At 31.9% G+C, this 25,109-nt stretch overlaps 3 protein-coding genes across 4 annotated transcripts; all 3 read right to left on the bottom strand.

Annotated features, from left to right (window-relative positions):
• Positions 1-689: 689 nt before the first annotated feature.
• LOC111718223 (bifunctional endo-1,4-beta-xylanase XylA-like) lies at positions 690-4,028 on the bottom strand. Its single transcript, XM_023493762.1, has 2 exons — positions 4,012-4,028; positions 690-1,494 (listed from the first exon to the last, which is right to left on the bottom strand). Exons 1-2 carry the CDS (start codon positions 4,026-4,028, stop codon positions 690-692), a joined length of 822 nt encoding a protein of 273 aa, XP_023349530.1.
• A 5,501-nt stretch (positions 4,029-9,529) lies between these two features.
• Positions 9,530-14,868, bottom strand: LOC111718232 (uncharacterized). Of its 2 annotated transcripts, none has more exons than XM_023493774.1 (7): positions 14,760-14,868; positions 13,681-13,771; positions 12,429-12,653; positions 11,985-12,084; positions 11,239-11,294; positions 10,843-10,947; positions 9,530-10,420 (listed from the first exon to the last, which is right to left on the bottom strand). In XM_023493774.1, exons 2-7 carry the CDS (start codon positions 13,753-13,755, stop codon positions 10,169-10,171), a joined length of 813 nt encoding a protein of 270 aa, XP_023349542.1. In that variant the 5' UTR covers positions 13,756-13,771; positions 14,760-14,868; the 3' UTR covers positions 9,530-10,168. The 2 variants fall into 2 exon arrangements, with proteins under 2 accessions (XP_023349542.1, XP_023349543.1); XM_023493775.1 differs by having other exon boundaries at positions 13,681-13,760; positions 14,760-14,864.
• Positions 14,869-20,798: 5,930 nt separating this feature from the next.
• On the bottom strand, positions 20,799-24,268 carry LOC111718231 (uncharacterized). The gene is made up of 6 exons (XM_023493773.1): positions 24,225-24,268; positions 23,912-23,990; positions 22,692-22,738; positions 22,392-22,546; positions 21,475-21,572; positions 20,799-21,069 (listed from the first exon to the last, which is right to left on the bottom strand). Exons 1-6 carry the CDS (start codon positions 24,231-24,233, stop codon positions 20,870-20,872), a joined length of 588 nt encoding a protein of 195 aa, XP_023349541.1. The 5' UTR covers positions 24,234-24,268; the 3' UTR covers positions 20,799-20,869.
• Positions 24,269-25,109: the final 841 nt, after the last annotated feature.

The raw sequence follows: 25,109 nt of genomic DNA on the forward strand, positions 1-25,109 counted from the left end.
CATTTTTGATAAGATAAAGGGTTTTAATTGATATCGTTTTACATCATGTATTTCCATGTTTATCTGAATAAAAGTGATTTCACTTTTGGCTTCATTTTCTAGCTGAAGTTACAACCCTCTGAAATTAAATTTAAATTTGCCTTAGCATTTAGGACCTATAATTTTTTGGGGGCTTTGGTAATTTCATAAAAATGTTATCATAAAAGATGATCCAACGCTCCCAAACCCCTGAAAAATAATTCGGTTCGATTTTAGTTAATTAAAAACTTAGATCTAAAAATTCATTATTTATATTGCGGTTCCTTGTAAAAACACTTTTACAGGGAGAGAAAAAGAAACAATGGGATATTCCTTATTTTTGATATAATACCAGTTTTAAAGCTACCAGTGTAAATTGAACATTTCACTCAGTAAATGGAAGGTTATCTAAAATAATGCCTACTGTCCCTTTAATTGACGTGAAATGATACGCGGTCGAATAAAGTATCTAAAACTGACAAGTTTAAAGGTTTTTCCTGTTTTTCCTATTTCTAATTTTAAAATTAAATTCCTAGTTTGTAATTCTATTACACTAGGCACTAAAAGAAAATGCGAAGTCTAAAATTAATTCTGCGAAAATTTAGTTTGTTTTAAATTAAGTTTGCGGCTTTGCTTGTCTTCATTTTTGTTTTCTTTCTTTTAACTATTGCTTAAATTTGCGGGACATTGTTCTTTAATTCTGGCCAATTACCGTTATCCTGGTCCTTTTCCTCTATTTCTGGCCAATTACCATTATCCTGGTCCTTTTCCTCTAATTCTGGCCAATTACCATTATCCTGGTCTATTTCCTCTAATCCTGGCCAATTACCATTATCCTGGTCTATTTCCTCTAATCCTGGCCAATTACCATTATCCTGGTCCTTTTCCTCTAATCCTGGCAAATTACCATTATCCTGGTCTATTTCCTCTAATCCTAGCCATTTACCATTATCCTGGTCCTTTTCCTCTAATTCTGGCCAATTACCATTATCCTGGTCCTTTTCCTCTAATCCTGGCCAATTACCATTATCCTGGTCCTTTTCCTCTATTTCTGGCCATTTACCGTTATCCTGGTCTAATTCCTCTAATCCTGGCCATTTACCATTATCCTGGTCTATTTCCTCTAATCCTGGCCATTTACCATTATCCTGATCCTTTTCCTCTAATCCTGACCATTTACCGTTATCCTGGCCTTTTCCCTCTAATCCTGGCCTTTTTCTTCTAGTCCTGGATTTTTTCCTCTCATCCTTGTCCTTTTCCTCTAATCCTGACCCTTTTCCCTCGAATCCTGGCCCTTTTCCCTCTAATCCTGGCCATTTTCCTTTTCCTCTAATCCTGGCCCTTTCCCTTGAATCCTGGCCATTTTCTTCTAATCCTGGCTCTTTTCCTGTAATCCTGGTCCTTTTCCTCTTATCCTGACCCTTTTCCCTCGAATCCTGGCCATTTTCCTCTAATCCTGGTCCTTTTCTTCTAATCCTGTCAAGTCGAAATATTTTACATATCGGTGATTTAACAGAACTTAGCTCTACGGTTTCCGATCCATGACTTCAATACCGTTAAGGATATGTCGTACGAGAACCTTTTCTGAAAATATTTATAAAACAAAATATGAAACGACTTTTCTATGATAAATTCCACGTTGTTTCGTAGAATTTTCAAAAATGGGTTTAAAAATATTACAAGGAGCTTTGTGATATCAGCTTGATAGGTACTTTCCCAAAGGTATTTTCCCAAGTGGCAACTTCTCAAGAGGTGTTTTCCAAGTTGGGTACTTCCAAATTCCCAAATATGCAGTTTAACAAGTGGAAACTTCCCTAGTCTGTCCTACCCACAGTGATCCGCCCCCTACCCCAACCTAGCCGCAGCGCTCGGCCCCGGTTATAGCCTACGGCGCTTCAGAAGGCCTAACCTAACCTTACATGAACATTTAAGTTGCCGCATGAGAAAGTGCACACTTGGAAAGGTGCCAGTTGGGATATTGCCACTTGGGAAGTCGCCCTTGGGAAAATAATTAACACCCAGACTAAAGCTATCTAAACTCTCCTGCTAGACTGCTACGGTAGTACCAGGGAGTAAGGAATATCATGTATATAATCATATGGTAGGGCGAACCGCGTCAGTTGTATCTCCCATCTATTCCTTACACCCTGGGTAGTATACTTATATATGTTTAATCATTACTGCTGTAAAATATATGATTTGATTTTAAACTTTTTTGTATTTATTTAAAGAAAGTTTCCGCCATTAATCACAAAAGTATTTAACAGTTTCTAATTCTTACTGGGACTGTCAGCGTAATGAGGATGCCGATTTACAAAGGTACCCTTAAAAGCTTCGCCTGGTCAAGTATGAATCAGATATCCATGTTTCTGTTTCTTTAAACTGTTTATTTTCATTTGCAGGTTCTCTACGAAAATGACTTCCGCAATTAGGCAATACAGAAATGACACTTTTCAAGTCAAAAAACCGACGTTATCTTCCACACTTTTGATTAGATTAAGGTTTCAAGGGTACCGTTGTGAATCGGGGATTGCCGTTTGTTCAAGGAGGGCCACTGAAAATTACCCGAACAGTCCCTTTGTGGAAAAAAACGTTTCCGGATTCAAATAGATTGGGAACAAATTTGAAACCCTAATTAATTTTGATAATTCAGTAATTTTTCATTTTGAGAAGAGATTGTTAAAATAATAATTTTCCACTTTGTGAATACTTAAAAGATTATAAATATGAGATTTGGTCTTGTAATTGAATATTCTTAGAAATACGATTTAACAAGATTTTAATCAATTTATGAATGGAAAATATTCTAACAAACATCAACAATTTGATGAATACATTTCTTTTAGAGAACATTTTTAAAGTTTAATTTTGATTTGTTACCCCTAAAAAGAGGAGGGACGGTGGGGGGGGGGGGCGTTTGCGCTCTAACTTTTGATCTTTCAATGGGCGCCAGCTAACTAACAAAAAGATTTGAACGCTAACTTTAATGATTTCGATGATAGGGAGGTCTGAAATATGTTAAAAATACTATTTCAGTTTTTTTTGCAAATATTTCATTTTTCAAGGGTTTTAAAAATGTTTATCTCTGTTATGAATAACATAAAAAGTTAAGAATTTTCGTATTAAAATTAGAAATGTTAAGTAATAATACAAAATTTTGACCTTCTCTCCTTCTGTTTAGCTTGCAGCGTGATACTTTAACTAAACTTATCGCAATTCATTGGTATTTGTTATTATTTAGAACAAATATCATCGGTCATCTTTTTTAATCAATAATTGTTTCCTTTAAAATTCAAGAAAAACTAAAAAAAAATTTATTTCCAGAAAAACGATATATAGTCAAAATTTCCAGTAAATAAAAGAAACATACTTTTTTTAGTTTAGTCTTAATTCAAATAAACCAATCAACAAAAATTGTGTTTTTTTTTAAAGAAGCCAATTACATACTTCAAACTTTGATTTTATTATACACTAGCTGAGCAAATTTAAGCCTATTCGGTCATGTCGTTTGGCCGGCTATAGGGAACATAAATACGAACGTCTTGTTTTATTATATGGATATTTATATATGCACCCATATGATGTAAACATTTGAAAATTTGACTCTTAGATATGATGTTGAAAAGATAAAGAAATTAGAATATAAAAGGTTAAGGCAAGTGTTAAGTTTATTTAATAAAAAAATGTGCAAAGCAATATTTTTAAAAGGGAATGTCATTAACACTTTAAGTGACCCTCCATTTAAAAAAAGGATATGTCCGATTCACAACGGTATCAATAAAACCTTTAATATGATTATTAATGTGGAAGATAACGTGTTTTTCTAGTTTCTATAATTCTGTTTGATTCTGATAACTTCTCCATTTGTTGCTCCGTAAAAAAATGCACAAGTCACTTTAGTTCTACAAACCTCAAAAAATAAACAATTTTTAGAAACAAAAACATTGATATCTCTGTCATGCACTCTTGATCAGAAACAGCTTTTAGGTTTACCGTTGTGAGTCGGACATGCCAGTCTTAAAGAGTCCTTGTGAAAGTACTTTGAATATTAATTTCCCAATTTACATTTCTCAGTAGTTTGCATTCTCATTAAACAGATTATTCTTAGAAATTAAATATTTAAAATTTAAGATATAATTCTATCGAATACTCTAGAAACTCTACGAATATCTAACCTACAGTGAGAACAAAAAACTAAGGAAGACCACTGTTAGACTCAAGTTATGATTTTAAAAAGTCATTTTGAATTACATCAAAAACACTTATTATTGTAAATTCGTCTTTATATTCCACAATTTTATTCTTACTGTATTTTTGTGATTATTAGACATTTTTTAGGTTTCTTAAAACACTGGGAAATTTCTTCACTTCTAAAAGGATTCTAAATAAGAGTATTTTCTGTATTGTCTGTATTGTCTGTACTTTCTGTATTGTCTGTATTTTCTATATTTTCTGCATTTTCTGTATTTTCTGTATTGTCTGTATTGTCTGTATTGTCTGTATTGTCTGTATTGTCTGTATTGTCTGAATTTTCTGTATTTTCTGTATTGTCTGTATTGTCTGTATTGTCTGTATTGTCTGTATTGTCTGTATTGTCTGTATTGTCTGTATTGTCTATTTTGTCTGTATTTTCTGTATTGTCTGTATTTTCTGTATTTTATCTGTATTGTCTGTATTGTCTGTATTGTCTGTATTGTATGTATTGTCTGTATTGTCTGTATTGTCTATTTTGTCTGTATTTTCTGTATTGTCTGTATTTTCTGTATTTTATGTATTGTCTGTATTGTCAGTATTGTCTGTATTGTCTGTATCGTCTGTATTTTCTGTATTGTCTGTATTGTCTGTATTGTCTGTATTGTCTGTATTGTCTGTATTGTCTGCATTGTCTGTATTTTCTGTATTGTCTGTATTGTCTGTATTTTCTGTATTGTCTGTATTGTCTATATTGTCTGTATTGTCTGTATTGTCTGTATTGTCTGTATTGTCTGTATTGTCTGTATTGTCTGTATTGTCTGTATTGTCTGTATTTTCTGTATTTTCTGACCAGTATACGTCACAAAAAATAATTCATATAAAATGTAGACAACGAGAAATGACAGTGAATTCAATTATATTTTCTATTTTTATTCTATTTCGTTGATCAAAGTTTCACGGAAGAACTCACGTAATTTCAGATTAAGATTTAACAATGCAAATATTAATTTTATATTTTGGAAGTTGCAATAAGGATAGGGATGTACAGGGTGCCGTTGTGGATCCAACATGCTACTATATAAATGTAGGATTATAAACTGCAAAGCATTTGAATTATATGTCAATAAATTAATAAAATTTCATACAATCTATTTTATCTGAGAAAGGTTAGATTTTGATTTGAATAATTCAGAAACCTTTCTTTAGTTTTCACACAATGCTCACGTTGTTCACAGATTAGAATATAGCAATTTAATATAAAAGATAATCTTTTTCTTTAGAAGGTTAAACATAGCAATATAGATGCATTTCGAGAACCAGAACACATACAGTTTACCTCAAAGATTTTGAGCCATCGAAAGAATTTATGAAATGTCGTCTTGACAATTTTTATTAATTGGTTTTTTACTATTGTACGTTAATCTCAGTCAGTAATTGCTGAAATAAGTAAATAGCCATTTACAGTTTCAAAGAGCTCCATTAATTAAAATTTAATTAAAAAACTAAATATATGCAGCATTGCAATATCTTTTTTGAAATCTAGATATTTATTTACGTATCATTTATAGTTTACAGGATTGTTGAAAATATGAATTTATCACAAAAGTTTATTAACGAGTTATCATGTGCATACGAATATAGTTAAATAAATCAATAAAGTCGGAATAGATTTTAAAAGATACATTTTTTACGTATTTTTTCCATTTCTGAATTATTTGTAAGTTTATATTCAAATATTTATAATAAAGCAGTTCGTGAGGAAAAAACTAAATTACTTATTGAAAGATAGCATACTTATCAGGAGTATTACTGTAGATATTACAAACACGGTGCGTGTTATATCTTATTAAAAAAATGCTACATTTAAGAGTGTGCATGCTTAAAAATGAACATACACGGGATCGAGTTTCCCGTTTTTTTTAACATAATAAAAATAAGAGTAGCCATCGATAGTGCATCGGCGTAGGCCGATTCTAGGAATGGGAATATAGATAATATTTAATCATGTTGCGGCTTAATTAGCAAGATGATCAGACGTAACGATTAAGAAGTGCGAACATTTATTGTTCGTTTCTAATATCNGGGTCTCCCAGATCATCAGGCGTTCAGGTCAAGGTGGTTTCTCGTTTAACTATATACAAAATATTGCGGTTCTAAATATGCCTGTACAGGTTAAAGAGAGAAGAGATTGAAGATGGAGGATGTAGAAATATTTTCAAAGGGGAAAGAAAGGTTCTTTGTACAGTTTAATTTTTTAAAAAAATCATTTTCCACTTCGTAAGAATTATGAACGCAGGTTTATACTGTCAGGAGTGATTTACAACTGAAAGGATTAAGAGAGGCATCGAAGTTTCCAGATTTTTAATTATACCCACATTATATATCGAGATTGAAATTATTTTTGAGCGTTTAACCAGCATTGCAATATCAGTAAGTTAAGAATACGACATTTTATAAATTCTTCTGATGTCTCTATAAATTTGAACTTGACTGTAGGATTCTGGAATTTTCCACCGAATTATTTTTAAGGGATAAGTTAATTGCAATAACTTTACTTTCCAGAAAGAAAAGTTAATTCCAAATTGTTTTCTTCTTACTGTACAATTACAAAATACAGGGTGTCCCATGAGACATGACAGTTGGTAAATAGTTTTGAATGTCTTCTTCCATATACTGCATTAGATATTAATTTCGTTCAAAAATCTTTTGCTCAAATATATTTTACTTTGAAGTTAATTTTACTATAATATGAATCCTACATAATATTTTTACTGTTGTCTTTGGTATAAAACAACTTAACATATTATGGAAGAAGACATTCTAAACTATTTACAAACTGTCATGTTTCGTGGGACACCCTGTACAGTGTACATATCAGCGAAAATGTGCGAGAATCCTTAATAAATCAAGAATTGGGAAGAGTTTTATAAATGCTCGGCGTCAAAGAAATTCGCAATTTTTGCAAATCTGAACTTTCAAATATTCACATCTCTTTAAACATTATTGGAAAATATTGCTTAATTTCATAACTAATTAAGTTTCACTTTAACCCAGAACATTGGAGAAATCAACAGAAGAAATAATTAATGTCGCTTTCTTAAACTGCTGATAATGGAATACTTTGATATTCGGTTTGTTATTTGAATAATTATGTGGAGCTCTTAAACCTTATCATCCATGCTGGGGTACTTTAAAACAAGGTTATTCTAGGGGGGGGGGGGCTTTATTTGACCCCCCCTCCCTCTAAATCCCATGTTTGATATCCAAATATGACAAATGATACATCATTGGAAAGCTCTTATTTGCTCTATACTTTAGGAATCTGCAAAAATAATGGCAAATTTTCAAAAATAAAATTTTTTTTTGCAAAATCCAGTTAAAAAGTCAAAATGTTCGGAAATGTCCCAAAAAATTATAAAATATTCATTTATAAAAAGCTCTGTTCCCGCATATTTCATGGCTTTTTATCTATTTTTACAAAAATACTGAGATTTAGGCATTGAAAAATTGTCAAGACGACATTTTAATAATTCTTTCGATGCTACGAAGCTCATGGGTTATTATTTATTAAAGAATGACGGGTCTGTAAACTGTATTGTGGGATTTATTCTCTTTTCTAGAATATTTCTGAAAATTATGTTCAGGTCTACATTATTCTATAGCTAGACATGGCTTGGGCAAGTAGAAAACTGGTCAAATAAAAAAATGAATTAGGACTGAGAGGTCAAACATTTATTATTCACTTGTTTATACATTTAGATATATTTACTTCTCTTTTTCCTCCCACCATTTTCTCCCACTATACGCGACATAAAAGAGTCATGTAATGGGATAATGCTAAGAGATTGGAATACTAAACTAAAAAAAAGATATTATTGCATATTTTATTTTAAACTAGCTGAAGAGCCAAGCATTGCCCGTGAGAAAAAAAAATTTGAAAAAAAATATGAAAAAAAATATTTTTAAAAAAATTTGACAAAACAAAATAAAAAAATTGGAAAAAAAATTTCCAATTTTTTTGCCTGTAACACCCCCCGACCACCCCTGAGTGTCCACAAAAAAATTGAGCCCAATAGGTCAAACCGTTTATACGAATGTCTTGTCTTATTATATAGATGATAAATACTAAAACATATAGCCAATTGCAAAGTAAAGTGAGCCCTAAAGATGATGGGTATAGGTAGGAATGGGTTGTTTTTAACTTTTTTGAAATACAATCGTTTCTTTTAAAAACGACGGAGAAGATCGTTTTTTTATTTAAAAAGGAATAAGTCGTTTTTTAGTTTTAGTTGTTTTGTTAACCAAGAAAGGTCGTTTTTAATTTTTGAAGATCGTTAACGATCGTTTAGGCAGTTAACGACGACCCTTTGTTAACAACCTGTTTAAGACAAAATACATTTTTCGGTCGAAAAACCCTTAGATCAGAAAATCCTTAGGTAAGAAAAAATTCAAGTTATTTCTCTCGATAAAAAAATATTTAGGACAACATTCATAAACTTATCTTCCTGAAAAAGTTTACTTTTCATAAAACTTAGACTCATTAGCAAAAGTTTTTCAGAAACGACCGTTTTCAAAAACTAGCGTGTAAAAAACGAAAGTTTTTCGTTTTTTAAAAGTTTAAACTGAGTGTTTTTTTTAAGTTCTAAACGAGTAGTTCGTTTTCAAAAACGATTGTTTTATTCTAAGAATGAAACGATCGTTAAAAAAACGAAAAATAAAGTTTTATCGATCGTTTTTAGATACGAAACCTAGGCAGTACTAAATGTAGATTCTGCTGCATTTTCTATATATATACCATCATACTCAGACAAACCCACCATAATCTGTCTTATCACGGATTGTCCTTTCATACTTTTCTTGTCTTATACACGTCATTAATCTGAACTTTCCTAAACAAACCCTATCTTATCCTGTCCTGTTCTCTCTCCCCTGTACTGTCCTAGCCCGTTCAAATTCCTTAATAATAGAATGTCCTTTTTCCCGCCCTGCCTTTCCTTTTCTATTCTGTCCATTGATATTTATTATCTGAATTTACCTTATCCTAACCTTCCCTAATTATCGATGTTCTCTCCTTTTCTGCCCATGTTCTAATTAGCCTGTCATAAACTGGTCTAATTACTTCTTTTTTAGAATGCCCTGTCCTGTTCCAGATTTCCTTCTCTTTTCCCTAACACGTCCTATTTATTCTTTTTTTCCTTACTTGAGCCTGTCCTATCCCGCCCTAATCTGTCCTAGCATTGCCATTGAATTATCTATAATAATATCCTATTTTCAATTATCATCATAATAATTGCAATCTCCTACATGTGTTTACTGATTAAAGTTGCAACAGTATATATATTTCGTGGGAGCAGAAAAGGTTAAAAAGTGAGGTTACTTTATAAGTTGTTTTATTAGCATAAATTACAAAATGGTCGACATAAATATAATCATATTACTGTGATTATTTGTAACATGATGAATCTTTGAGTGGAAAATACAATAGCTCGACACAGTCAGAACCAGTTTTCAGGCAAGATTGTTTGCGCCAAAAAGAGTTGATTATCTCGCTTCAAACTCTAATTATGTTATTCTTATATCTTCGTAACCTGATGGGTGTAAAACCTTGATGATTCTTATCTTGGTTGTTTTTATCCATAGGTCATAAAAGGATTACATTTTTAGAGAATGATGCGAGTTATCGGTTTTTGGGCTTGATTCAATGCTTCTATTGGTTATAAATAAATACGTATCACTAGTAAATTTACCAACCATGGATTTTAAATCAAACTATTACCAACACACACCGTGGATGCTTCAACTTTATAGATATTTATAGATATTTTGAGATATTTTAAGATAAAATCAACGCCAATATAAGTAAAAAAATAACTGAGTTACGGTATCCAGGAGAGCGGCAATGGGGGAAGATCTATTTTAACAATCTTGAGAAATAGTTTTCTTCTACTTTATGAAATCAATCTTGATTTGGGAAGAAGGGAACTGGCTTTAGGAGGGATCGCTTTGATCTGCTTTTCATGTCGGAGGAAATTGGAGAGGATCTTGGCTTGACCACGGGATCGGAGGCAGCCCCAGGTCGGAAAATCGGCTCCTCCGGCATTCCTCGTTTCTCCGGAGGAAACACGGATTCCTTGTTCTCTGAGGCGGTTTCTTTCCGTTTGTTGGCGTTGGGAGATTTTGTATTTTTTCTTGTTGAGATTACAGGATTCTGAATATATAGAGGTTTGATTAGATAATATGGTTACCCTCCTCCCACTACCACTTATATTCTAGATCAGGGGCGTATACAGGATTTTATTCAGGGGGGCGAGTTAACTTTTCTCCAATAGGAAACCCATTTTTTAACTATCAGGGGGAGGGGGTCTTAAACTTTAAAACTTTTCAGAGGTGGGGTAAACACCCCCCTCTTCCCCCTCCCACGAAACTATATAATTCACTTATCAATGGGGGGGGGGCTCATCCCGCAACCCCCCCCCCCCTCCTTTATATACTCTTGAGAAGTGTGGGAGGAAAAACGTCATTATTTATTGAGAAAAATGTTTTATGTGAGTCTGAGTACGGAAAATATATATATTGGTTCATTCATAAAGAAACTAATAATCTAAAAATAATAAAAAAGTATTAATTTACCTTTTTTAGGAGATACGATTCAAACTGTTCGTCGCTTCGCTTGGTATCAATCATTCTTTTTAGTTCAGATTCAACCTTGAGATCATCATTTGTGGGTTCATCGTTCTAAAAAATGCAAAACATTAAAAAAAAGTATTTTTATTTTTTGGTACTTATATTTCTCGTTATGTATCTGATACTTCTACAGTGAAACCCATAAAACTGTGGAAAAGACGACATTTCAGCAATCTTATGTGCATTTTTTGTTATTTAAAATAATAATAGTTTTACCATTTGCATGAGAAATCAATTTTTACATTCATTCAACATTTGTTTTTCTATTACACAGTTTTATTTGCCCAATGTATTTCTCCATATTCTCTATTTTTAAATTATGTTTTATGATATTTATCTTACCTTGTTACTGTTTTGATCAACAGGCCAAAAGTTTTCTTCCTCCAAATCTTCTGTGTCTAAAAAAATACATTTTAAACAAAATTTTCTCAGAAAATAAAAAGTAAAAACTAAGAAAACCATGGAAAGAAAAAAATATTTATTTAATGTTACAAAAATACAATAAAAACTAAGTGCTGGAAAATAAACAAAAGAGTGTTTTTCAATCAAAGAAAAGAAAATAAAGATTAAATCATCAATCTGTCCTAGACCTATTCACTTTAATTGAATTTATAGAAAGTACTAAAAATTTCTTCTAAATATAAATTTGGCTTGTCTGTTTGTTTGTCTGTTTGTTTGTTTGTATCCAATAAACGTCAAAACGGATAGGTTTATGAATGATCTAAGTTTCAAATATTTGTCTCCATCAAAATTCGATCTTCATTAAATTTTTTAAAATTTTGAAAATCCAAGAAATATTTTGCGAAAAACCCCCAAATAATTTTGTTTTGTTTTACGATGTACACAAAGAGAACATGTTCACAATTAATTTAGAAGATGGGCCCGAAGCGCCCTCTAAGGCTAGTAATGTAAATTTCTATTGCTGTAACTAATGTTTAATCATGAGAAGATTGATCATGACACATATTTTTGCGAATTTTCCTGTTTACATTGGTGCATTTCCAAAATAATAATGTTACACGGCAAATTTTTTTAAAATTATCCATAAACCTTTCCTGGGGTCGCTTGAGTTGCCACAAAAAAAATACCTCTTGTTTCAGTGTACCAAGGAAGCTCTCCAGCATCCAAGCTCTTTTCCGCAAGGAAAGCTTCCATGACATCTCTGTAAATTGGCTGTTCTTCTAAAACCTAAACAGATAAATATAAAAATAAACCAGCATTTTGGGAAAAAGGGTTTCATGTCCAAATAATGAATTTTGAGACAAACTTTTCAAAAATTGCAAAAAAAATGGTGATTGCATAATAAACGTGAACATGAGGAGAGAAGCAGAATCAATCAATCATGACTGTTAATATTTACAATGAATAAGAGAAAATTTGTCTAAAAAAATGGGAAGCACTGTGTTATTAAATAAATTAAAGCAGGATGACTTTGCCCCTCAGTCTAAAATTTGCATTCAGTCGTACCGTCCAGTCAGGCAACACGTTAATGCAACAAATGAAGCCTAGCAAGATCAGATTGTTGGATTTACCTGAGTGTCTAGATCCCTCCAGTTTAACTCCGAATACGGATTTAGTGGCATGTTGGACTCCGCTGGGCTTGGGAGATCTCTGTACAGGTTGGACTCAGAGAGGTCGTGGTAGAGACTGGACTCCGGGAGATCATGGTAGAGGTTTACTGGTAGATCTGCCTCTTGATAGTATTCTAGAGGGAATTCGTGGCCAAGGTTTTCCAGTATATTGAATCCACCATCATCCTTCAAAAATGCATTTTGTAATAATTACACCGTCGTGCTGAAAACTACGCGCGACGGTTAATTTGAAGTATAACACCGACTTTTAAGCAGTTTTAAGCAAGTTCTACAGCATTCATAACGTATGCACTGTAGTCTCTAGATCGACAACTAACGGGCCGGTCAGTACACCAAATAAATTGACAGCTAACGGGCCGGTCAGTACACCAAATAACTTGACAGCTAACGGGCCGGTCAAAAATAAATGTTAGAAATTTAATCTAATTCCATTCATGAAAGCATATTTTAGAACTTTAAATGCACTTTCAAAATTAAATTACAAAGAATGAAACGGTTGAAGAAATAAATCGAATTTTTACATAACAAAAAAGTATTTATTTTCTTGTTGAAAGTTGAAACTTGCTTTGAAGTAAATAAGTTTTAGTTTAGCAAGGGACTGGTGTTCTGTGCAATAAATTTAAATTGAAACTTGTCTGGAATAAATCAACAATTTTCCCTCTTCATCTATTTCTAGTTTTTATTTTTGACACAGTGAGAATCAGAAAATGGAGGACGACATTCTTCTTCGATCGTTGAGGGTTTTTTTCTAAAATGTTTTCTGAGGATCGCTCTTTAATAGAATAAAAACAGCTCCCCCATAGAGTTAAAACAAACTGTTTTGATTTTATTACAGTGAAATCCAGAGAACTGTAAAATGAGTTTCATCTTTGTTCCTCAGTTTGCTTGAGAAAATTTGCTAGAATTATGTAATTTGAAAATGTTGCAATCTCTGAAAGTATTATTTAATTTACTAATGTTGCAACTAACAGTGTTTAAATCTTTCTGTCTTAACTTGGCAAGGAAAGCATTCTTTTAAAAATAATAAATTGACATTATTATTTTTCAGAACTTATCCTCAATAATAGCAAAGTACGTTTGATGGCTTCCATTGTTCATCGTCGAATTAAAATAATGATTTTTTTTTTTTTTTGATGAAATTTATATTTTGAATACTCATCGACGAACTGTATCGGGGGGGGGGGGGTATTACCTGGAAAGAAGCTTGGTTCTGGTAATTGAAGGGGTATGATGAGACACAACCAGAAAATAAAAGTATCAGAAGCATCCTTGCTGAATCAGATCTAAACAATGTAATATCAGATTTTATCATAAAAGATAGAAAGGGACAGGGGAGGGAAGAGAAAGATTGAAAGGGCCGGGGAAGGGAAGAGAAAGATTGAAAGGGCCGGGGAAGGGAAGAAAAAGATTGAAAGGGCCTGGGAAGGGACGAGAAAGATAGAAAGGGCCGGGAAAGGAAGAGAAAGATATAAAGGGACGGGGAAGGGAAGAGAAAGATAGAAAGGGCCGGGGAAGGGAAGAGAAAGATAGAAAGGGACAGGGAAGGGAAGAGAAAGATAGAAAGGGCCGGGGAAGGGAAGAGAAAGATAGAAAGGGCCGGGGAAGGGAAGAAAAAGATTGAAAGGGCCGGGGAAGGAAAGAGAAAGGTATAACAGGTCCGGAAATTAGAATGTGTAGGAGGGGATGCTGGGAGACAGAAAATATTGTTAGAAAAGAAAATTCAGATTTAGGATTTGTAAATATTTTATGTAATTATCAAATAGTTTTAGCGTTAAGTAGAATCCTATCCTAATCCCTCACTAATTATCAAAATATATTTAATACCTCAAATATTAGATAAATAGTACAAATTGTTATCCAGAAAACAGTAGAATGATTTTCAGCTGCATTCTTTCTTTAGATTATATAAGATGTGATCAGGATTTAGTAATAACAGATAAATGATACAAAAACAACTATATTGTCCACTGTTTTTGGATACCACTGTAAAACTAAGAAACAAAAAGTTTGTAAAAATCAATATTTACACCCATGAAATTAACTTGTCTGTCACATAATCAGGGTAGGTTTTTATTTTGGAAATCTGCAACAATAAAAAAAGAAAAATCTACGAAGTTCAAGATTGTACATTGTAAGTTAAACTATTAAAGAATTTTATCGGCATTAAAGAAACTATAACCAGTTTAACTTGGCCTTAATTAATTGCGGGACAAAGCGGCGTGAAATATATTTTTTACAACTTTTTAACTTACTGCTTTTTTTCGTGTTTACCTTTTTATGAGTGTTGGTTTAAGGCAGAAGGATTGGCTTCAGAACCTGTTGCTTGTCAGGTCTGTGTATGAATGGTGAAACTGATCCGAATCCTCCACCTATCTATCTAACTATCTATCTATCAGAACCTCGAGACTATAACCAGGGGCCAACCTCTAATCAGCAATTTTCTCGGAGATTCAGATTTGAAAAAACTAACATGCCTGTGATGGATTATATATTACATTTGTCAAGGAGAATTGAATTCTTCTTGATATTTGTAAAAATATACCTTTTTTGTAAGAAATGTTTGTTAAAATATAATTAACGATAAATGCTAGATCTTAATTTTGTCGGGACTTTAAAAAAAGTAATCGTTGTTGTTCAAAAACTGGTAAAAGGTTGTGCCGGGATATAAAGCTAAGAATTTATGTCAATCCAAAAATATATAAATATATAAAAACAAATATCTATATCAATATTTTTTATTCATTTTTCTAATTTACAATATTTGAGGTTACAAATTAGACATATTTGATGTTATCAGCGATGAGTGTTGTTAAATAGAAATTGTATAATGGCAATTCTGATTCATTTATGAAGAAAATTACTCTCCCATCTTATACTATTAAAAATTCAATTAAATCAGGGAAAAAAGCAGCAATATGTTTATAACATTTTATTCATACAAGGTATGTACAATGTAGATGCTAAGAAATGAGGCATTAATGACGACCTTTAACGCTTTCAGTATAATTATTTCAACTGTCGAATTTTTGTTACATTTATCGTGGTTGTCATTGAATAATTTTTATAAAACCAAATCATCCCTTCAAATTGGACAATCTAGGAGGATTTTAAAGATTGCATTTGCGCTTTTGCTGAACAAATATGCAGCATAAAAACGTATGATATGTATCAAATGAATCCTAATAAAAAATCTCTAAAATACTGCAATCTCAGTTTATCTACCATACATTGCGGGTCACTCCCTTTAAATCCTGCACTTTCAACCCATTCCTTAAACTGATTTCTCCTCTAATCAAAAGTTAAAACGATCCTCTATGTCCTTATTGTAATACTTTCTTGAACATTTCGTACATTTTTAGAAAACCCAGGAATAGAGTCTTTGCCACAAACTGAAATTTCTTTTTCAACCTAATGGTGTAAACCTTAGATATTTCAAACTGAGATAATTTGGTGGAAACAGAATTACTAGTTTGTATTTCAACAGTAATGAAATTAGAAAATCAGAGTTTGTGGAAAAGACTCAATCCAAACATTTATTGCGAAATTCAATTATTAGTCAAAACTGTGCAAAAATTCTAATTTTGAAATTGTTAGCGAAATAATCGTTGATGAAGCCCCTGGCTCCCTCCTCCTAACCTAAATTATTAGATTGGGTGCGGGAAAATTTCTGCTCGAATTCATGTTCATGGGAAATGTAATCTGTGTAAAAACGAATAAATTATGTTACACAACTTAAACTATTTGAACGAACTGGCTTAATTGAATTTTTAATGGTATAAGAACGGAGGGGTAATTTTCTTTTAAAATGAATAAGAATTGCCGTTTACATAATAACACTCTTCTCTTATCAATCTATATATAAATTTGGCTTGTCTGTCTGTCTGTCTGTCTGTTTGTATCCAATAAACGTCAAAACGGCTGAACCGATCGGGCCCAAATTTTTTGTGGGACATCTAGGGACCCCAGGGAAGGTTTATGAATGATCAAAATTTCAAATATTTGTCTCCATCAAAATTCGATCTTCATTAAATTTTTGAAAATTTTGAAAATCCACGAAATTTTTTGTGAAAATCCGCGAATTATTTTTGTTTTGTTTTACGATGTACACAAAGAGAACATGTTCACAATTAATTTAGGAGATGGGCGCGAAACGCCCTCTAAGGCTAGTATATCTATATAATAAAACCAAACATTCGTATATATGTTGCGTATAGCCGGCCAAATGGATGGACCGATTGGGCTGAAATTTTTTGTAGACACTCATGGATGGCCAGGAGGTGTTAAATGCTAAAATGTTAAATTTTTTTTTCAAAATTTTTTAATTTTTTATTTTAAAATATTTTTTTCCACGGGCAACGCCGAGCCCTTCAGCTAGAATTTAATAACTGTAAAACCTGAGAAGCTGCTCTGATTATTGCTTTATAGTTATATATATATATACTAGGCTTTTAGGGAGCTTCGCGCCCATCTTCTGTTTAAATTGTGAACATGTTCTTTTTGTTTACATTTTAAAACAAAGAAGAAAAAGTTTGCGGATTTTAAAAAAAATTTGCAGATTTTCAAGAATTTCAATTTTTTTACAAAATTAAAAACCTTTAAAACACACTTTTTAAAAGTTTTTATCGTTCATAAACCTTCCCTGTGGTCATGTGATGTCCCACAAAAAATTGGGCCCGATTGGTTCAGCCGTTTTGACGTTTATTGGATACAAACAGACAGACAGAAATCAGGGTATACTATGCATATAAATAATAATATAAACCTTGGCAACGCTTGGTACTCCTGGTTCAAATATTATGAATAGAAGAACGTGTTTCAGGGGAGGGGGGATAATATTTCTTAAATGGAACAAATTAAATTAATCAAGTTCAATTTTTTAGAAGCTAATTAGATTGAATACAGGTTGGGGGTAGGATCTTTTTACAGTATTATTTGTTATAAATTATCTTACAACGTGTGGTTTACAGTGGGTTAAAAGGGAGTGAAAAGCGTAATTTCAATAAACCCTACATACAAATATTGCAATGCCCGATTCACAATGGTACCCGTTAACGTTTTGTCTGATCAAGTATTGATTATAAATCAACGTAATAGATATTAAAATTAATTACTTTTAATTTTGATTTCTCTTACAAAGTGACAATCGCATTTTTATACTGGGGAGGGGATCACTTGAAATTACACTACAGTCCCTTCAAGTATTTAACCCTATAAAGAATGGGGGAGGGGTCTAAATATATGTATAGCCTGGGGGGGGGCTGCCCTGCATTAACAACAAAGTTTCCTCCTGAAAAGTCAAAAAAAAAATTAGGTGATAGTGATATAAATGAGAATAATAGGGCAAAATAAATACTAAAAATGTTAGAAAAAAGTCCAAAAACGATCAAATATACATTTTGAGAAGCCCTTGAACACGCCATTTCAAATATGCAAAAAAATTTGCTAAATTATAAATAACCTGATTTGTAAATAAGAAAAACTAAAATTGTGCAAATTTCTTTTGACGGGTTGTTTTCAAATAATTTGCAAAAAATTCTTTGTAAAACTTGTGCATTCCGTTTCCTTATGTCACATATGGCTTTTCAAAAAGGTCATTCAGGTCATTCAGGCAGTGTGCATGAGTACTCAGGCAGTGTGCATTAGTACTCAGGCAGTTAGTATAAAAACTCGGGTTTAGACTTAAAGGGAGGGCTATGGGTATTTAGTAAATGTCAGAAAATTTCACCAGCCTCAGACCAACACTTTTTAAGTTATGTAAGTTATGCAGGAATAGGGTTAACTATGATAATTTCTATTGTTTTCCTGCACTGTCACGTCTGTAGAAAAGCCACGATTGAAATAATTAGTTTTCAATATTAAAAACATTAACATTTCATTCATGTGTAATGTATGTTCAATGTTATTTCTATTTGTTATTTTTACAATACTAGAAATTCAGGGCGCTTCGCGCCCTTCTTTCTAGGCTTTAAGGGCGCTTCGCGCCCATCTTCTAAATTAATTGTGAACATGTTCTCTTTGTGTACATCGTAAAACAAAACAAAAATAATTCGCGGATTTTCACAAAAAATTTCGTGGATTTTCAAAATTTTCAAAAATTTAATGAAGATCGAATTTTGATGGAGACAAATATTTGAAATTTTGATCATTCATAAACCTTCCCTGGGGTCCCTAGATGTCCCACAAAAAATTTGGGCCCGATCGGTTCAGCCGTTTTGACGTTTATTGGATACAAACAAACAGACAGACAAACAAACAAACAAACAGACAGACAAGCCAAATTTATATATAGATTTATTATTGTAGTTTTTATAAATCTTGCATTTGGGAATTGAGATCCCAATGTGTTTCAAAATTGTATACAGCATGGAATACTGCTATTAGAATTCTTTTTTATGTACCTAGAGATACGCATAGGTGCTTGATTGAAAGTATTTCACAATGTTTACATGTAAAAACTATGTTAACCAGTAGATGTGTATATTTCTATGAGACTATTGAAGCAAGTTCTAAGCTTTGCATTGGATTTCTTTCAAATTTATGCAAAAATGATCTTCACACAGTTCTTGGTAGGAATTTGTTTTCCATTGCAAATGATTGTTCTGTAAATCCTTCGGATCTTAGTAAATTGTTAGTTAAGAAACAAATGAAATATTTTGATGTCCCATTGGACCATGCATGGAAAGTTCCGGTTTTATAAGAACTTTTAAATACAAGAAAGAATAATTTATATGCTGAATGATTCGATGATTACGTAATAACATATGTTATGTAATGAGAAATGATCAATGTCGTCTATTTGTGCATATTTTTCTTTTTTCTTTTGTAAAACTATATATTCAAAAAATGTATTTAAATACATTTAAACTTCACCATTTATATATGTATTTATATCTTTGTGTGTGAATACATCTTTATAATAATAATAAAATCTGGTATGCCATCTTTACTTATACTATAAACCACTGTGCATCAGCTACCCCCTACTATATGAACCACTTTGCATCAGCTACCCCCTACTTTAATTGTACCACTAAGTACCAGATCCAAAGTTGCGTATCCCTCTGAACTAACATTCCTAACCTTATAACCTTGACTAGATCCATCTCCAGTGAACTACTGTGCATCAGCTCCCCCTTCTATATGAACCACTGTTGCGTATGCCTCTGAACTAACATTCCTAACCTTATAACCTTGACTAGATCCATCTCCAGTGATCTACTGTGCATCAGCTCCCCCTTCTATATGAACCACTGTGCCGGCGCCACGTGTATTAGATTAAGTGTAACAGTTAAACGAAAATAGAAATTACTATAAAATCTTGAATCCAATTTAACGTTGATTTATTCTGTAAAACAATAGAAAATAAAGAGGCAATACTTTAATAATGGCATAATTGTATTTAACCCAAAGATAATATATATATATATATAAGATACAAGATAATACTTTTATAATGCATAATTGTATTTAATCCAAAGATAATATATATATATATATATACACATATAACTATAACTACATATATTTATATATATACATATACATATATATATCAAAAATGATCTATGTAGATATAAGTATTTTTATCATATACTTGACTACTTTGTAGGAGCTCCTAGGGGAGGGGGGAAATTGGTTGCTCTTCCCGCATAATTGCCCCCACCTAGATTTCTTTCTGAGTATGCACATGGGGGGGCCTGGTAACCCCCCCCCCTCGTTACGTTTTTGTAGTCTCTGAAAGTATTGGTCTGAGGCTGTTCAAAAATTTTTACTTTTTCAACTAGCACATGCCCCTCAATTTAGGCATAGGAGCGCGCGGATTTTAGTGATCTAATATTTCAATATTAAAACTATTTCCTTTCATGCGACATATAAAATGCAATTGATTATTGGTATATTTTTGATTACCTATTTTAAAGGTTTCTGGTTCTTGGTGTATTATATTCTGATAATAATTTTAAATCAAACTCTTGAACTTTAAAAATATTTCGGATTTTATGAACAAAACATAAAGTTTACTACTAAACAAACAATTTGATTTTTAATCCAAGAAATTCCTTTTTTCTAGCGATGATTAAAAATCAAAACTTTTTTAAAAAAATGACTCAGCGTGTTTTTTAACAAACGTTTAAGCAGGCTGTTTCACAGTGGTACTATACATACATTGTTCGTGCAGGCGGAAATAATATGAAAACTGTATTTTTCACAACTTTTGTTGATTTTATAAATTATATCTGTTTATTATTAACTATATTTAACTAATTGGAACAAGTTTTGTGAACACTGTAAGAGTATAATATCTTAACAAGCAAACAGATCTAATGGATTTATTTAGAACGGGATTATAAAATAGAAAATTAATCAAATCATTTCTCAAATATCTAACAAACATCATTGCAAGGATCTGCTATTATCTTGTCTATGAAGATGTCAATACAGATATTCTCTGAGGGAAGGTAGTCGGGAGGGAAAGAATTCAAGGTTGTATTAATTAAACTTAAGCCCACTGGAGTCAACCTTGTTACAACTTTTTTACAATTATCAATGGTTTTGTTGTCCTCACAGTAACTGTATATGACATCTGAAAAATCATAATTAAGCTTAGTCTTTTAAAGAAAAGCACCTATAAGCTTTCAGGTGACTTTCTATTTAAAGAGTTAGTAGCATTCAATTAATTTACAACGGGATTCTTTAAAACTTTATCTGATTAAACATGTGCAACATTTTGACGTATTAACAATTATTAAATTTTGGCAGTTTTCCCATTGTTTCCTGAAGAAGAAATATATGAATTACTTAGAAAAAATATCTTAATAATTAATTTTATATAAAAAAATAGCAATAACTCATTCATAGGACAATGAGTTTAAGAGTATCCCGTAGTATTTCGACACGCCACTCTCAAAATGGAGAGTATCTTGAAATTACACATACGGTCCCGTTAAACTCATTTGCTACTGAATTTTTGTAATCCTTAAGTTTTTACCTTGGAGTAAAGTAAAAGCCTCGTAATAGTTGGTCCTTTCATTTGCTCCCAGATGTTGCACACTTTCTATACACTTGTCACAGGTCCATTCCTCAATACTGGAATCAAAGATAAAGTATAATGGTCAGCGTTTATATCAATACAATAAAGATGACTTTTACGTTTACGAGTAATCAAAGAGAAGCTTTTTTAATTGACAGCTTCTCTTGAATTATATGTTTATGTGTAATATTGTGTAAACATGCTGTTTAACAACTTGATATAGATCTAAATTGAAATCGAACGTCGTCTTCACTGTATTGATATAATCAGAATATCAAACATTTAATGTTAGTCTTTTCTAAGATTTTGAGTATACTGTATTGAAATCTCAAGTTTTATGAACGTGTTCATATTTTTCTCTTTCCAGCGTTTTACATGGAGTTCAGTCAGACTAGATTAAAAACCCTATAAAACTGGGGGTCTAAATCTATGTTTCAGAAGGCCAACTTTAATGGTTTGGGCAAAGAGAAAAGAATATATATTAAAGTGGAATTTAATCTAAATCAAACGATGTTTTTATTCACCTAATTCATTTTATAAAGTTTATTTAACAACTTTAAAATTCGAAATTCAAATGGATATTCTAGGGAACATACTGTATTTATGTACTCTACTGCATATAATTTGTGAACATTTACATGATTTATACACTTTGAACTCCATTTCAGGCTGATAGGGACTGACTAAATTCATACCGAGGGATTGTCTAAATTCCACTCTTATATGTATTCTTTTCTCTTTGGATTTGGGTGCTTGGAAGGTTTAAAAAAATGACAAAAAATGGAAACACTACAATTTCATATGATTTTATTAACTTTATGTATGGACCAACACAATGTCAATCGATCAAAATATTTTTTTAGATTTATACTTACATATTACAAGCTTCAGTTTGCTGGCAAGCTTTCTCTTGGCCCAATAAAATTTTGTAGAAGACATCAGCCAAATCTTTCCAATTTTCTTTAGACATTTGTTCACAAGAAGACGGATCACTATCTTTGGGGCATATAAGTTTAACCATAATAATAGTCTAAAAAATAATTAGATCTGAGTTTGTGGCAAAGACTCAATTTCTATAGGCCGTTTTGACAATTTAACATACAGAAAAACATAAAACATATCAATCATATATTTTGAAAAATGTAATGAAGAAATATCCAAATCATTAATATCACCTGCATCCAGATACTGTCATTAGCTTTGAGATTATCTAGAAGCCTAGCTGTAAAAAAAGATATTTTACAAGAACTGAGATTTTAAAAGTTTAACACGACTGTAAATAAAAAATGATATGGGGGTCATGGCTGAAACCTAAACACTTTAGGACCTGATTGTGACCCATGAAAGTTCTCAAAAAATTGATAAAAATGTATCAAAATATGAAAATTCATATATATATATGGAATTTTATATAAAAGAAGTAGGATTAAACAGATCATATTCAGCAAATATGCAACTAATCTTAAACGACAATATCCAAGAAAAGCCTAATTGTAACTTAGGTTTGCTCCAATTATAATTTTTATAACTTTCCTTTTTTATAGATACAATTGATAATACAATTCATACTCCATATTACGTGGCCAAAACTCCCACCAATGGCAGTGCAGTATACTGGTCACATGATTTAGACAGAGACACATGACCAATACACTGCACTGCCATTGATGGGAGTTCTGGTCACATGATTTAAGTTTCAGATTTTCAAAATTTATATATGAATTTTAGTATAAATTTGACACAGTTTTATATCAATGTCTCGAGACAGGATATCAGATAGATCTTTCATGGGTCGCGATCAAGTCCTAAAGATTTTCAGCCTATACACCCTTTCATTTTTCCTTTACAGTCCCTTTAATACCCCCTTTCATTTTTCCTTTACAGTCCCTTTAATACCCCCTTTCATTTTTCCTTTACAGTCCCTTTAATACCCCCTTTCATTTTTCCTTTACAGTCACTTCAATTCAGTGTAAACCCATTCCGAGAGGCTGCTTAGACCCAAGTAAAGCTAAAATCTAGACTCAGGTTTGGGATTGCCGTAAAAGCTTTTATATTTAAAATATAACAAATTAGTTAAATTTGATCAAAGGTATGATATAAACATAGTATGGAAATAATGTATCTAGGAAAAGTTTAAGTTATCAAAATTTGGGGTTTAGCTGAGCTTGAGTCCTTCAATAGATCGCAGGGGGTTTACTCGAGGGTTTAAGCTTTTAAAATCTCAGATCTGGTATCAGCAACACCTCCACTCCCCCACAACCCGTAATGTTTTATAACTAATTAAGCTTAACAATGTCAGAAAATTATCTCATTTAATATTCAAGATTCACTATAACTAAATAGTCTATAAAGATCTAAGAAATCTTCATGTATGTTATTAATTTGTGTTGATTACCTGACATTTGTTTACACCCAGCACAAGAGTCCTCTGCTGCTGTGCTGAAAACAAGGAGGGCAGACAACAAGAATAATGTCTAAATTATAAAGTATACTTTTTTCACTGTATGCTGCAGGGACAGGGACGAGAATTTTGATCTTTTCAAGGCGACAATATCTTCTTTTATTCAGATAAATACATAAATACAATTCTTTTGAAAATTAAATTCTTTTTTAAATAGAACCAGTCCCAATTTGAGTGTTAGAAACAGCCAAAATAAAAATTATGAAATGTTTGATTTTTATGAAACTATAAAGGCACATTTACATACCTTCTGCATATTGCTATGTGAAGAACAGATTAATAATGAACCAACAGATTACAAGTTTGATTTTATATACGATTATTAGTTAAATCATTGTTTTATTACCAGTTTTCCATGAGATTCAGCTTTCATAAAAGAAACCCCATTTTTTTAAATTTACTTTTACTTTTTTTGTTTTGCGTATATAAGTTAAAATTTAATTCACAGAATCTATAAGCAATATTTTTTTGAAATATACAAAAATCATTGTTTTGATTATACCTTTCCTGGATTTATTTTACGAATCTTTTTAACTGCATGACAAAGTAGTAATGTTATTAATCTTTGTATTTATAACACAAAACCCAATTGTCTGATTCACAAAACTAATCACTCTCTAATATTTATTTTTGTAAGCTGTACATTTCTTCTTCTACTCTGTTTTCATCGGATTTTGAATTAGAGTTTAAAATGATTTCTGCTAGATCAAATTAACAGTCAAAGATTGAAAAGAAATGACTTTTTGCCACAAACTCAAATTTTTTATTCCTACATATATCTTTTCCAAAAATATAAAAACGATTGTTTTGAAATGAAAATGATCGTTTAAGAATAAAAACTTCTTTGTGGGCACTCACCTCTACCCCTTTAGTAAAATCAACCTATATGAAGCAAAAAGTCTGATCGTGTCAACCTTGTTTCACTGGCTAGTCCTGTTAATTGTATTCTTTATTAACCCAATTCATATGTCCGGGCGATGCAGTACAAACTGGGACCAGAAAGGTTGAACCGGATCCGAAATTCAAATGTACTAAGGCTGCCCGTGTTCTTGGTTCTGGAAATAATTTTATGCTCTATTTTATTTCTATGTTGTAGAACAGTCCCTTTAAATTTATATAATTTTAGATATTG

The sequence above is a fragment of the Eurytemora carolleeae genome, unplaced genomic scaffold, assembly GCF_000591075.1.
Source record: "Eurytemora carolleeae unplaced genomic scaffold, Eaff_2.0 scaffold407, whole genome shotgun sequence".
In the NCBI taxonomy this organism is placed as follows: Eukaryota; Metazoa; Arthropoda; class Copepoda; order Calanoida; family Temoridae; genus Eurytemora; species Eurytemora carolleeae.